The sequence below is a fragment of the Haemaphysalis longicornis genome, unplaced genomic scaffold (assembly GCF_048455015.1).
Source record: "Haemaphysalis longicornis isolate Haplotype H1 unplaced genomic scaffold, Haemaphysalis longicornis Haplotype H1 scaffold_444, whole genome shotgun sequence".
NCBI classification, from domain to species: domain Eukaryota; kingdom Metazoa; phylum Arthropoda; class Arachnida; order Ixodida; family Ixodidae; genus Haemaphysalis; species Haemaphysalis longicornis.
In genome coordinates, this window is record NW_027526376.1 from 110,111 (window position 1) to 122,288 (window position 12,178).

At 48.7% G+C, this 12,178-nt stretch overlaps 1 protein-coding gene across 1 annotated transcript; it reads left to right on the top strand.

The window, feature by feature from the left end:
• The first annotated feature begins 1,448 nt into the window (after positions 1-1,448).
• On the top strand, positions 1,449-11,594 carry LOC144137684 (PAT complex subunit Asterix-like). The gene is made up of 4 exons (XM_077669628.1): positions 1,449-1,641; positions 2,270-2,369; positions 6,093-6,190; positions 11,422-11,594. Exons 1-4 carry the CDS (start codon positions 1,589-1,591, stop codon positions 11,492-11,494), a joined length of 324 nt encoding a protein of 107 aa, XP_077525754.1. The 5' UTR covers positions 1,449-1,588; the 3' UTR covers positions 11,495-11,594.
• The last annotated feature ends 584 nt before the right edge of the window (positions 11,595-12,178 follow it).

A 12,178-nucleotide genomic window follows, 5' to 3' on the forward strand; every position in this document is an offset into this window, starting at 1 on the left:
AGTCTAAGCTGTGCCGGACATTTTGCACTGTCCTCCATTCACTTGTTGGAGGCTGTTCCACGGGGTAAACCCATACAGGGGGTCAACCCTAAGAGGACGCATGCAGATAACAAGCAGCCAAGGAATACTTTACCTTGTACATTGCAGGGGAACGGTTGTGAGCCTAAGGCGGGGATCATCGTCCTTCCCCCGGACCTACAGTGCTCGTGTGGTAGTGAACATGTCAATAGGGTGTGCCCTCAAGGAGGGGGATTGGCCAACTTGTTCATGCCAGGACTGATGCTACATATGCTATGGACCGTGTTCCCCATCTCTTAAACTCTGCGGGGTTTCAAGTGAACTTTTCGTGTGTGTTCAGCATGACTGCTATGCTAGTGCTGAACATACCCTGCTCGTGCGTGGATTCTGCGTGGTTTCAGAACTCTGTCCAACTTTTAAACCGAACAGTTTCTCGGTTGTATTTTACCCTTTTTTTACACTGAACGACTGAACTCTCTCTCCACACGTCAACTTGGTTCATTACTTTTTTTTTTCTATCTTTATTTCAATGTTTCTCTTTTATTTCTTCTTTCTTTTTCTGTTCGTCTCATTTTTCACCTGACGTAGCATGTTTGGCCCCCTGCTGGACAGACCTTGTCAGTATCCTTAAACTGCATTCTTTCTGTCTCTAACTATAGATGGTAAAGGTACCTACTCTGACGTAAAAATTGCGGGGGATGCTTAGACCTCTTTCAGAATGTGAAGGGAAGCCTAGTTGAACCTTTTATTAAACTGCTCTTGAATTGTCTGTCTGTCATATTACTTGCCCAGCCCTATGTACAGTACCCCCCCCCCCCCCCCCCCCCCCCCCCGAGGTTAGTTCCGCTAGCTCACTCGCCATCGCCAGGGGCTTCCTAGCTGTTCGTTCCCGTCATCCGGCGGGATGACGTCATGAAGCCATAAAGAAATCCCGCACTTAATCTGTTGTAGCTAGGTGATGCATGCCCATTTGCCCAAAAATTTGTGGCACATATCCGCAATGGGTGTTTAATGGTGACCCGCACATGGTTTGTCGTCATCGACGAGGAGATGGGCTGTTGAAATTTTGCGCGAAAAATAAAATAAGAAACGAAATCATATTTTCCTCGGAATTCCAGAAATTTAACTGCGTGCTACCGATGTCACAATCAACGCTCTGCAGCCAGATTTTTGTCGGTTGTTTGCCCACGAATACAGAAAGAAAAGCTACATTTCTTCATGGCCTTGTAAATACGCAGTGCACCTTTACTGAGAATGACGGAGCCCAGCGATTAAGAGCTAGGCGGAAATCTGTATTTTCTCCATGAAACGTGTTACCCCACCGGCTGCGTCGTCTGCTGCACCCACGGCTGCGCGCGCCGCGTGATGGCGGCTTTGCAAACCATCTCTGATGGCTCGGCACAAAGGCCTTCGCCGGTGATATGCAGGCATTCACAGTATAAGAGGCTGTAGTTAATCGCGCACGTTCGGATGACGACGTCGAGACCGTCAAACCGCCCGTAGCCTTCCCCTGGTATTAACTGTAACAAATCCGCCCTACACTTGCCTAACGCGAACCGGAGTCTTCAGCATGCATTCCAGCAACAACGTCAGCGATCCACGCCGTGGGGACAAAATTAACAGGTACGTAGTTGACCGCCGTTTCAAAATCGTCGTTTTGCGCATGTAGAAGGGGGACAAGGACACTTCCGGTTTCGCGTTGTCCGTGCTTCTGGCACTCGAAACGGACGCTTTTTCGTTCCGAAAAGCTGATAATTCCGCCCAATTTGTGTTGCAAAGTACGAAATGTTCAAAATTTGAAATAGAGTGTGTTTTAAAAGGCGACGACTGCATAACAAGAGCAGTCGGCGCAACTTACCGGCGTGGTTGAGACAACTGAATTGTTGAATCTTTCTTGAAGGAAGGCCGGTGGTTATTACTGAAGTGTACCTGTACGAACGCTTAATTTATGCTGTAATGACCAGAATCAGTCCCGTGTTAAAGCTCTTCGCTAGCATGCTACGGTAATTGCTTACCGATGAGCCTATAATTACGCTGCCTCGAATATGTGAAGCACGGATAACGTTCTCGGGGCGACTTTCCTTGTAACGGTCATCGTATCGTGAACGGACTCAAAGCGCACACAGAAAGAAAAAAAAGAAAACGCGGGCACTCAAGGCCTGTTCGAACGAAAGGCTGAGTCACGGAAAATTGTTGCGAAAAGCTGGGAGTGGGGGGTTTGAGCTGGTCCTACCGAAAGCGTATTTTGCAGGTACAAAGCACCCGCGGCCGGCACGCCAGGGGATGACCCAACTCCCGACTACATGAACGTCCTGTCCATGATATTCAGCATGTGCGGCCTCATGCTCAAGGTGAGGAGGTAGACGTAGGCCCCCCCCCGAGGATCTTCGCCTTACGCTGCTCATTTTCTGTCGGCAAAGTCCGCGCCTTTTAGCACATGAAATAGCTTCCAGTTCACTCGCAGTTCCTGCAATAGAAGCACTGCGCGACCTGTGGGCGAAAATTTCTGGGGGCACTGGTAACGCATGCCACAGCTTGCCTGAAATCATTGTTCTAAGTGGCTGGGGCGCCTCTTGGTCTCTTTTTTTTTGCCTGCTCGACGCAGCTTTGAGCAGCTCCAAGCTGCTCCGTATTTTATTTGCAGGAGTAGCGCCGCGTTGGCTCCGCCCACCACTTCCGGAGCTGCTGAATCGTATTTCATTTGCACCAGGGAGCAGCTCAATGCTGCCCCAAACTGCCACAAACTGCTCTCGCCGCTGAGGAGGAGCAGATAGCAGACGACAGAAAGGCGAGCAGATGACGCGCGAGCAGATGACACATGCAAAGGTCACTCGGGGTCTCGTTGGCGTTTTCGCTTGTCCTGGCGTCAGTTGATCATCTACTCAGTGCGATAATGGCGGGATTGTCTGCTGTTCCTTCGCAGTTAGCGATTACAATTGACGTTAAGATGCCAGTGTGTCCGCGGTCCTTTGACGAAGGCAGCGCACCGGTGTTAAAGCGCACTAGGTTTTCGTGTCTGCCGGTACGTATATACATACAAATGGCAACGTTTGAACAATGTGATTAGCAAATGCGATGTGATTCTGCAACGGTTTGCATACCGTAGTGCAAATTTCTCCTCGAGGTACGCCACCATTTCGTCGCAGTCACCATAGGAGTTGAGTATATCCAAAATATACCGGCAGTGTGAGGTGAACAGTTCATTTCGACACGCCAGTGCAGACATCACAAAATGTGCTCAGCCGCAAACGGAATATGCATGAAAACAGCGTCACGTACACGCCGAAACGGCGCGTTTGGTTGCGACGACAACGCTTCGTGACGCAACTGAGAAATTTTGTAGTTACTTTGACAGCCGTTTTCAAAAACTATTCGTTGTCACAATTTGTGACCAAATAATAACTATCAGGGTTCTAACTTCGCGTTGTTGAGCGCCTGCTTGCACAAGGTGCCGACACGAGCAGACGGCAAATCGTCTGCTCCTCCACAGTTCGCCTACCGCGGCGGATCGCTGGCCGCTCAGAGCAGCAGCTTTGAGCTGCTTCTTCACGTGACCTCTACGTAACTTCCGGTTCAAGAGCTGCTTCGTAGCTGCTCCAAGCAGCTTTGAGCTGCTTCGAGACAGGCAAAAAAAGAGACCTTCTGTTCTATCCATGTGACGTCACGTTCACGTGTAACATAGCGCAGTACGTGCTATTGTAACTTTTGTTTCTCTGCTGCCAACTTGCGGTGGTTCCGCAGTGGTACAGCACTCGACTGTTACTCCGGACTCGCATTCAAATCCTGTACGAGCTCAAATGTGTCCCTTACCTGCTCTTTGCTGTGGCGGCCATTTTATGTAAATGACGGTTTTTCGCAAGGTGGGGCTCTTAAACCTTAAAAGTTGCACGGTGCTCTCTGTTGCCACGGGCATGCACGATTAAGGCCGTTGGAGGGCAGTGCAGTGAGAATGACGCGCACCATTTGGGGCACTTGTTGGTTTATGCTATTATCTGGGCTGCGATTTCAATCTTGAAAAGGGTGCACAAATGCCGAACTCGACTTATTCTTTAACCCCACTGTGGTTCCCAGTGTGTAGTCGAGCTTATGGTTCTGCAAACCGAGGTAGCCGCGACAAAGAAAATTCCCCGCATTTCCCCGATGGGAAGAATGTGAAAGTGCACCTGCTCCTTTTGTTGCAAATGTCGTCAAAAGACGATAGTCTTCGTAGACATTTGCCAAGGAAATGCCCCTCTTTGCTTTTCCGCTCACCTCATGCTGTTCCTGTACCGTCGCGCTCATCCCAAGGTGAACACACTAAAGGTTTGTGCAAGGCGATTTGAATTTACCGCGTTCCACTGCTACGGGCCGGGTTCCTCGATGCCAGCGCTGCAGTACAGCGGAGACGTGCGTGAATGGAGGCGGCCGACTTGAAGGTTTATAAAACCGCGTGGCCGTGCTCCACGTGCGTTCCAAGCAGAACGCGGAAGCTAGCTAGTGGAATCTTTCGTTGCTGTTGCCGCGTGATTTTTCATATGCCGCAAGGAGGTAGCGTGGGCAACAGCAGCAGGCGGCGGTTTTCTGCCGTAGATGTAGAATATCATTTGGTATTGAAAAACCAAGCATCCATGAATTTTCTAATAAAGGAACACTGTAAATATCCCTTGTTCACTAATTTCCTGTCTTATATTTGCGTAATGTATTGTTCTTGTTCAACAAAGTTGACAAGTATGAACATATAAACCGGTCTTAGACGTTTACGTTTGGCTGTGAGTATATAAGACTATTGCGCAATGCCAGCTTTACTTTGGCCGGGTGGCGGAATCGAGTCACAGACACAGACGTATAGACAGACCAAAATTTCTGGGTTAATTAGCCCCTAGAAAGACTATCGTCTTTAAAACACCTTTTCTGTATTTCCTTGTGCCTCTGTCAAGGGTTCAAGTGGCTTTTCCTCTGTTATGTACTAACTCGTACAAATTTAAGCTGTTCTGTGATCAGAGCTGCATACAAGACATCTCCTTTGGCAGGGGGTGGGGGATTTGCTAGAAAAATGCCATTTGGACTTCAGTTCATTAAGTTCTAGCCTGATACCTGAATCAGCGTGCAACAAACGGGGTAGTACTAGTTTTTTATCGTAGCATTTCGCATCTCATTGAATCATATACAGGCAAAGCCCACAATGAAATGGCACGAGTGGCTTCTTTTGATATGCACTTTGCAGTGAGGCGTTTGTGAGCGCACCAATTTTGATTTTAGGTCTGCTTGCAGTGTGTACTAGGGCTCCGATCAGCAAGTGACAATTTTTTGTCCAGCTGTCACCCAGACGTGCCATACTGTGCCAATGTTTTCCGGCACTCACACTGAAGTCTCGCCTCCTTAGACAAGCCGAGAAGAAAAATAATTTTAAAGGACGCATCGGTGTCTGCTTTCTCTTTTCAATTTACAACCTGATTGGACAGCTACACAGTCCGTCACTTATGTCTTGTGAACTTCACCAATGAAACCATTATCTTCTCTGCCTTTGTTGGCGCGCCATTACCCTCGATGGCTTTTTTTGTGGGGGTTGGTGGCACGGCGCGCGATAAAACTGGCAGTTGATAGCTGCAGCAGGGCGGTGACACTTGCGTAGATATTGATTGATTGATTTTAGGGTTTAACGTGCCGACACAACGCAGGCGATGAGGTGCGCCGTAGTGAAGGGCTTTGGGTTAATTTTGACCACGTGGGGGTATTGAACGGGTGCCGAAATCTCAAACACACGGGCGGTTTTGCATTTCGCCTCCATCAGAAAAGCGGCCGCGGGAATCGAACCCGCGTCCTTGTGCTCAGCAGCGCAACACTTTAGCCTAGCCACTGAGCCACCGCAACGGGTGACACTTACGTAGATCGAATTCTATGGACAGCTGCACCCACTAGCAAAGAAACTTTTTTCGAAAAATTACACCCCAAACCACCATGATCTGTAATCGGGCACTGTTGCTTGTTCAGCAACTGTCAGTACATTTCGCCTGTATGCAAGATGTCCGGCGCACATTTTGTGGTTTGTGCTGATCATGTCCCTCCCCCTCTCCCCTCTCTCTCGCTGTCTGCAGCTCAAGTGGTGTGCCTGGGTGGCCCTGTACTGTTCGAGCATCAGCTTCGCCAATTCGAGGATCAACGACGACACCAAGCAAATACTGAGCAGCTTCATGTAAGTGGTGCGGGATCCTGCAGTTGTTTCGACTTTTGTCCACCATGACAGAATGGAAGTATTTGTGCCAGTGGCGCCGTGGGGAATCTTAAGTGCTGATTAAACGGAGAAGAAACAGGTCTCTTTGGGGTATACTAAATTGTTGGATGGGTTGTACGGCTCAATAATTCACCCTGATCTTGACTCGCATTCCAATGTGCTAGGCTTAAAGGGACCCAGAAAAGCCTTTTGTAAATGTTACATAAGGCCTGTATTGTCGTGTAGTACCCATATAGCAATGCAATGCCGTTGGAATATTGATCTACATTCAGTATTAGCTGCGCGAGAAGCAATTAAGTGCACCTCTTTCCCCTTGCCGATCGATTCCTCCTCCCTCTCTGCTTCTTTCATAGCAGCTGGAAACACTGGGAATAGCCATGTGACATCGCGACGCTCGACTTCCATTCTCCGCTAGCTACATTCCTGCGCGTAGGCACGCGTCAATCGCTGCGGACCCGCCTTTGCCTCGGGATCGCGCAGGAAGGAGGAAGAGCGGAAGAGCAGCCGGAAGCCGATGGCAGTGACGTTGCCGGCGGCCGACGATCGCCCGAATCAGGGGGGCGCCTTGCCGTTGTGTCCGCCGCGGTTGGCTCGCTGCGGCGTCGCGCTCATCGGCTGAGAAAGGCGATCTTCAAAAATTGTTTACAAATTATCCGTACAACGTATGGGGCTCACACTTGGCTAAAAAATCCCCTGTTATGGGTTCTACCACCTGAATGCATTTGATTGCGACCTTCACAAAGCTTTTCTGGGTCCCTTTAAGTACTGACACGAAAATTTTATGTTCTATTTTTATTGATTTTATCAGTACTTAACAGCCTGGCAAACCCAAAACACACTTTAAATACTTGAGCGCACGATAATTAATTAAATTGAACCTCCTGAACATCGTCCGTTTTGGTTTCCCGCGCTTCCAGCCCGAAGGGCGCATTTGACAGAATCGCAGAATGAACTCACCATTTTGTGCGGACGTCGAAACACCACAAAGATCGGAGGAGGCGTTGTTTCGATTGCCTTGCCGCCGTAGCTGAGCGCATGAGCTGCCTGAAGGCGTTAGGCCTAGCGTTGCGGTGGCACATTGATGACCGCTTTCAATAAAAGACCGGAGGGCGGCTTCTGTTGTGATTCTGGGTTTTAGCTATCTGAAGGCGTTAGGCCTAGCATTGCGGTGGAACATTGATGATCGCTTTCGATAAAAGACCTGAGGGCGGCTTCTGTTGTGATTCTGGGCTTTATTATCGGCTCCTGTCCTGTATGTGGAACGTTATTTTTGGCTAGAATGTCTTTCTGAGCAGCGGTTATGCCTGTAGCTCTGGCTACGCGTATCACTTCGTGAACGCGCCAGCACCTAATCACCGTTCGCCGGGCCGCACTTGTGAAGTGACGTCACGAGCTTCTGATGAGCGTTGGAGGCAGATGGCTGCGTCACTTCTGTTCCCTCTCACGGAATGATGTCACGCTCATCTCCATTTGTTGTGCACCGCTCCGTGTGCTGGTCCGTCGTCGCGATAAATCAGATCAAGTTGAAGTATGTTAAACGCATCGCAGGCCGCTCATCTTTCAGCCAGGGTATTCTGTTGAGTAAAGGAAGCAAGCTGTAATATTAACTCAAAAAATTGGTGTCAGTACCCCTTTAATTCATAGTGAAGTTTATCGTTGTCGTCATTTGAAGGAAGGATAACCACGGCGCTGGCTTGCAACTCGGGTTTGTTTTTCGCCTCATAAGCAGGCACCTTGACAGGAAAAAAAGATAAAAAGGAAAGCAAAGCAGCATTGTTACAATAATATCAGTATCTTTGGTCACCCGTCACCACTGCTTCGCCCCACAAACACATGCTGTTACCTGGGGTGTCAAAAAAATTCTCTCTCTTTTTGAAAGCAGGTCACAAAGGCCACGCCAGCACAGTTTTTCTTTCGGGGTTGTACAGTTAAATCCCAACATGACGAAGTCACAAAAATGGCACTTTTCTTCGTTATAATGAAATTTTGTTGCATCGAAATTGAGCACCTAGCTTGTCGAAATGCTGCAATTGTACGTGAAGGTAAAGACTCATTCAAAAGGCCCCTATTTTCTCTGAAAGCAATCGGTGACTCTTCTTTGCGCCTGTTTCACTATCAGAGATGACCTCGCACTGCGTTCGTAGGCCCATGGGAATTGCATCGCCCAATTGAAGTTGCGTAGTGCCGCAGGACATCAATTGCATCAAGCACTTTGAGGTTACTTAGGTCTCAGCCTTGAGTCCCTGGTGTCAATGTCACTGCCAGGGTCCTTTGCGTGTTTCCTCTTCTCGAATCAGTGTTGAGGAAATCCTCTAACGTCGTCAAAAACGACCCCATAACATTCTAGGCCTCTCTGTGCTTCTTCAAGGCTGGCATGGTTGTAATGTGTTGGGAGGTGCGTAATCCAACACGCTGCAATGGTCTTCCTCGCCATATCCGAGTGCACTGGCAGCAAAGGGAACCCCTTCATTGGCCTCTGCGCTTGTTGAGGAACTGGACCCAGGGCCCAGGATGTCGCGGATAGCGATGCAGGAAAGAGAGCCACACAGCCAGTCGTCCGTCCGCTGGGCTGATTACGAGCAACTTCCTGAGTTGGAGGCGTGAGCTAGGCCCATGCCCTCGTTCCTGTGCCAGCAGCATCTTTATTGTTATCACCATTCTCGTCCCTCAACAGCCTACCTCGCCGTCGATTCTCGTGACCTTGGCGGGTTAGTCGCAAGGGGATAGAGGCACTGAACTGGGCGCCTACTGTATTTTCGCGCATATAACCCACCCCTGCATATAAGCCACACCCCCTTTCAGCCTGCCGGAAAAGAAAAAAAAGAAAGATCCCAGCGTATTGCCCGCAAATTTGATACAGGAAAGGCTGCACTGAAGTTACTGCTCAAGCAACACATCACATACTATGTAGACAGAAAAATGGTATATTTGTCAAGTAGAATACACTGACTGCAAGGCGAAAGTCACAATTCACTCAGTGTCACTGTGTCACTACTTTGGTGTTTGAAATGGGCATTCGAATTGGTTTGTTGCCACCAAGGTGTAATGAGCTGCAAAATTAGTTCCAAGTGGTGCATCGAAAAACCAATTCTCGTATTGCACCCACCAGGGTTCATAGTATTGGAAAATATAAAGATTACAGTTTTATGACCACCACTGTTGTGTTGACTGTTCCTCCAGGGGTGGTATTCTCGTGTTTTGTCCCTTTTGTGTCCCTTTCAAAAGTGTCCCTTTTGAGCGAGCCCTGATTGGCTAAAAGCAACCAACCGGACGTGACGTAACGCAAGCACGGCGGACCTACTGCGTTTGACCGCGGCTTCTTCGAGCAGGCGATTTGAATTTCAAACAGGCGGTTTTTGGAAGCAGACATGAATGCGCCGATTATCGCCTTGTTGTTGGCTCGCCGGCGGAACAAGCGGTCGAGAAGCAATGCAGACGTTGTTCGATATGCCCCAAGAAGCATTCCGCCAGCATTCCGGGCCTCTCAAAGAGGAGGACCGTGCGGTGGCTGTGCGACGAGCTTCGGGACGAACTTGGTCAGCGGACGCGCGGGCTCAGCGTCGAGGAGTTATGCGCCCTTCGTTTCTTTGCTACCGGTGGCTTTCAGTCAGCTGCCGGTAACGAAGAAACGATATCGCCGTCGCAGGCCTCCGTGAGCCTGTGCATCTACGCCACCACCACACAGTGAAATAAAGGATCGTCTGCGAGCTAGCTAACGGTCAGCTGGTGCAATGGAATAAATGATTGTCTGCGAGCTTGATAGCTGTCGAGCAGACGACCAAAATTACACAAGCACTCCGCATGACATTTATAAACTTTTATTGGTACGCAACGCACACACATACCAGCTTAACGTTCGTAGACTTCTCGCGCAACAGGTACGTCATTAAGAAATGAAAATCCCCCCTCTTACACATTTTTTCACCCGTAGAGCACCACAAAAATGTCAACGACGTAAAGCACCATTCCAGGTGCTTGGAAAAGCCTGCGTCGGGATGCCACAAATGCGTCGATGCCGAAATATCTTGATGCACGGGCATTGTCACCGACCTCAACGCGGAGTCCAGCCGCGAAAAACAGAGTAGCCGCAGCATTCTTTACACTTCACTGTCACAAGGAAACAGCTGACTGCAGCTGCCATGTTTGGACGTTCCTCCCCGTGTGGTGAAAACTTTCAATGTTGTAACAAAAAAAAAATTTATCGCATTTAGTTTTTCAAAATACGTTCAAATAAACACATTAAAGATACTCTGATACGGTTTTAGTTCTTTAAAATGCATTTGCAAGAACAGTTGCGGTATTTGAATCAAAGGCCCACTGCTTAACCGGAAGTACGTCACGATGAAAGGGGGCGCAAAAGGGAAGTTTTCGAAAGGGACAGTTACGAGAATACAGCTCCAGAAATGGCTAATTATCTCTAATTATCTTGGTAACTAATTGACTTACTCGAAAAACAATGGCATATTTGAAATCAGCGGGAAAAAAAGGAGCAATACTGACAAGTTTCACAAAGTTTACTCAACAATTAAGGGAAGCCGTTTTGAGCAGTGTCCCCCTTAAAGGAGCACTGACACGAAATTTTATGTTACACTTTTATTGCTTTTATCGATGCTTAATGGTCTGGCGAACCTAAAACAGCACTTCAGGTGCTGTTTCAGGTTTAGCGCGCGATAGTTAATTACATTGAACGGCCTGCAATTCTTTTTATTTTTTTTATTTATTTATTTTTTTTTTTTTTCAAATTCCCGCGCTTTCATCCCGAACGGCACATATGACAGAATCCCGGCCTGACCTCACCGCTTTGTGCGGACGTCACCAGCGCCCGCTTGAGAGGGTGTTGCGCCCGCTCGCCGCTCGTGGGGCCGCGCGCGTGAAGTGACGTCACGAGTTTTTGACGAGCGTTGTCACACCACTTCTTTTGGCTTCGCGGGGTGATGTCACGCTGATGTCCATTTGCCGAGTGCCGCTCCACGCGCTGCTCCGTTGGCGCGATAAATGAGATCCAATCGAACTATGTTCTTCGCATCGCAGGCTGCTTATATTTCAGCTAGGGTATTCTGTTGAGTGAAGGAAGCGAACTGTGCAACAATATTAATTCCGAAAATTGGTGTCAGTGCTCCTTTAAAAGAAGGATGTGGGAAAAGAAAGCGACTCACAATTTGTTCCTCTCTCTCTCTTTCACCCATGTGCAGGCTCTCCATCTCTGCCGTGGTTATGACATATCTGCAGAACCCACAACCAATGACTCTTCCATGGTCGTCGTGACCATCAAACTGGGAGGACCCCTGACTGGTTTGGCGAGAGGCCAACCGAACTGGCAGTGTTGTGCGAGTGGTCAAGGGAAGGACTGGAACCGTTGGGCGAGGGAACTATCAGGGCTGACAAGGGGACGAGTGTCAGGGTGGGAAACGGGTGTCGTCACAGCGCAGTGTCACGACTGTTAGCTGTTTCCCTCATCGCTTTCCGCAATTCTGTGGTTGAATGGTCACCTCCTGTGACCCCCTTTAATTTGTGTCAGCTCCGTGTTTGCACGGGAAGACAGGGAAGCTTAGAAACAACACCCACACTGTACCTGGGCCCAACCTGAAGGCTTCTTTAATATGTTAAAATACAATAAAGCGAATACACAGACTGTGCCAAGCTTGGGTTGTAATGTGTTCTTGGAAACAGCACTCGTTGTTGTTCAGTGGCGTTAATCCTATTTGTACAAAATGAAATGTGGTATGTGGCAAAGGAAACTTTGCACCAAAACGTAGCCTTTAAAGTGAAGCCAGGATAATCGGTGCGCAATAAGTTGAAACAGTTCAAAGAGTTGCAAAAAATTACCCCACCTTCCCGCGAGGGGAACCCTGTGGAGATGCGACGCATCTTGGGGGTTCACTTGGTGTTTCCGTTGGGTTGATTCTCTAATTGCGTGAAACGTGTGAGGAACGCGTATGATGTATTCTT

Excerpts from the sequence above, each read along its gene's own strand:
- LOC144137684 (XM_077669628.1), top strand. The coding sequence starts at position 1,589 with ATGCATTCCAGCAACAACGTCAGCGATCCACGCCGTGGGGACAAAATT. Across the intron at positions 1,642-2,269 it reads CGTGGGGACAAAATTAACAG|GTACAAAGCACCCGCGGCCG; the intron begins GTACGTAGTTGA and ends CGTATTTTGCAG. Across the intron at positions 6,191-11,421 it reads CAAATACTGAGCAGCTTCAT|GCTCTCCATCTCTGCCGTGG; the intron begins GTAAGTGGTGCG and ends ACCCATGTGCAG.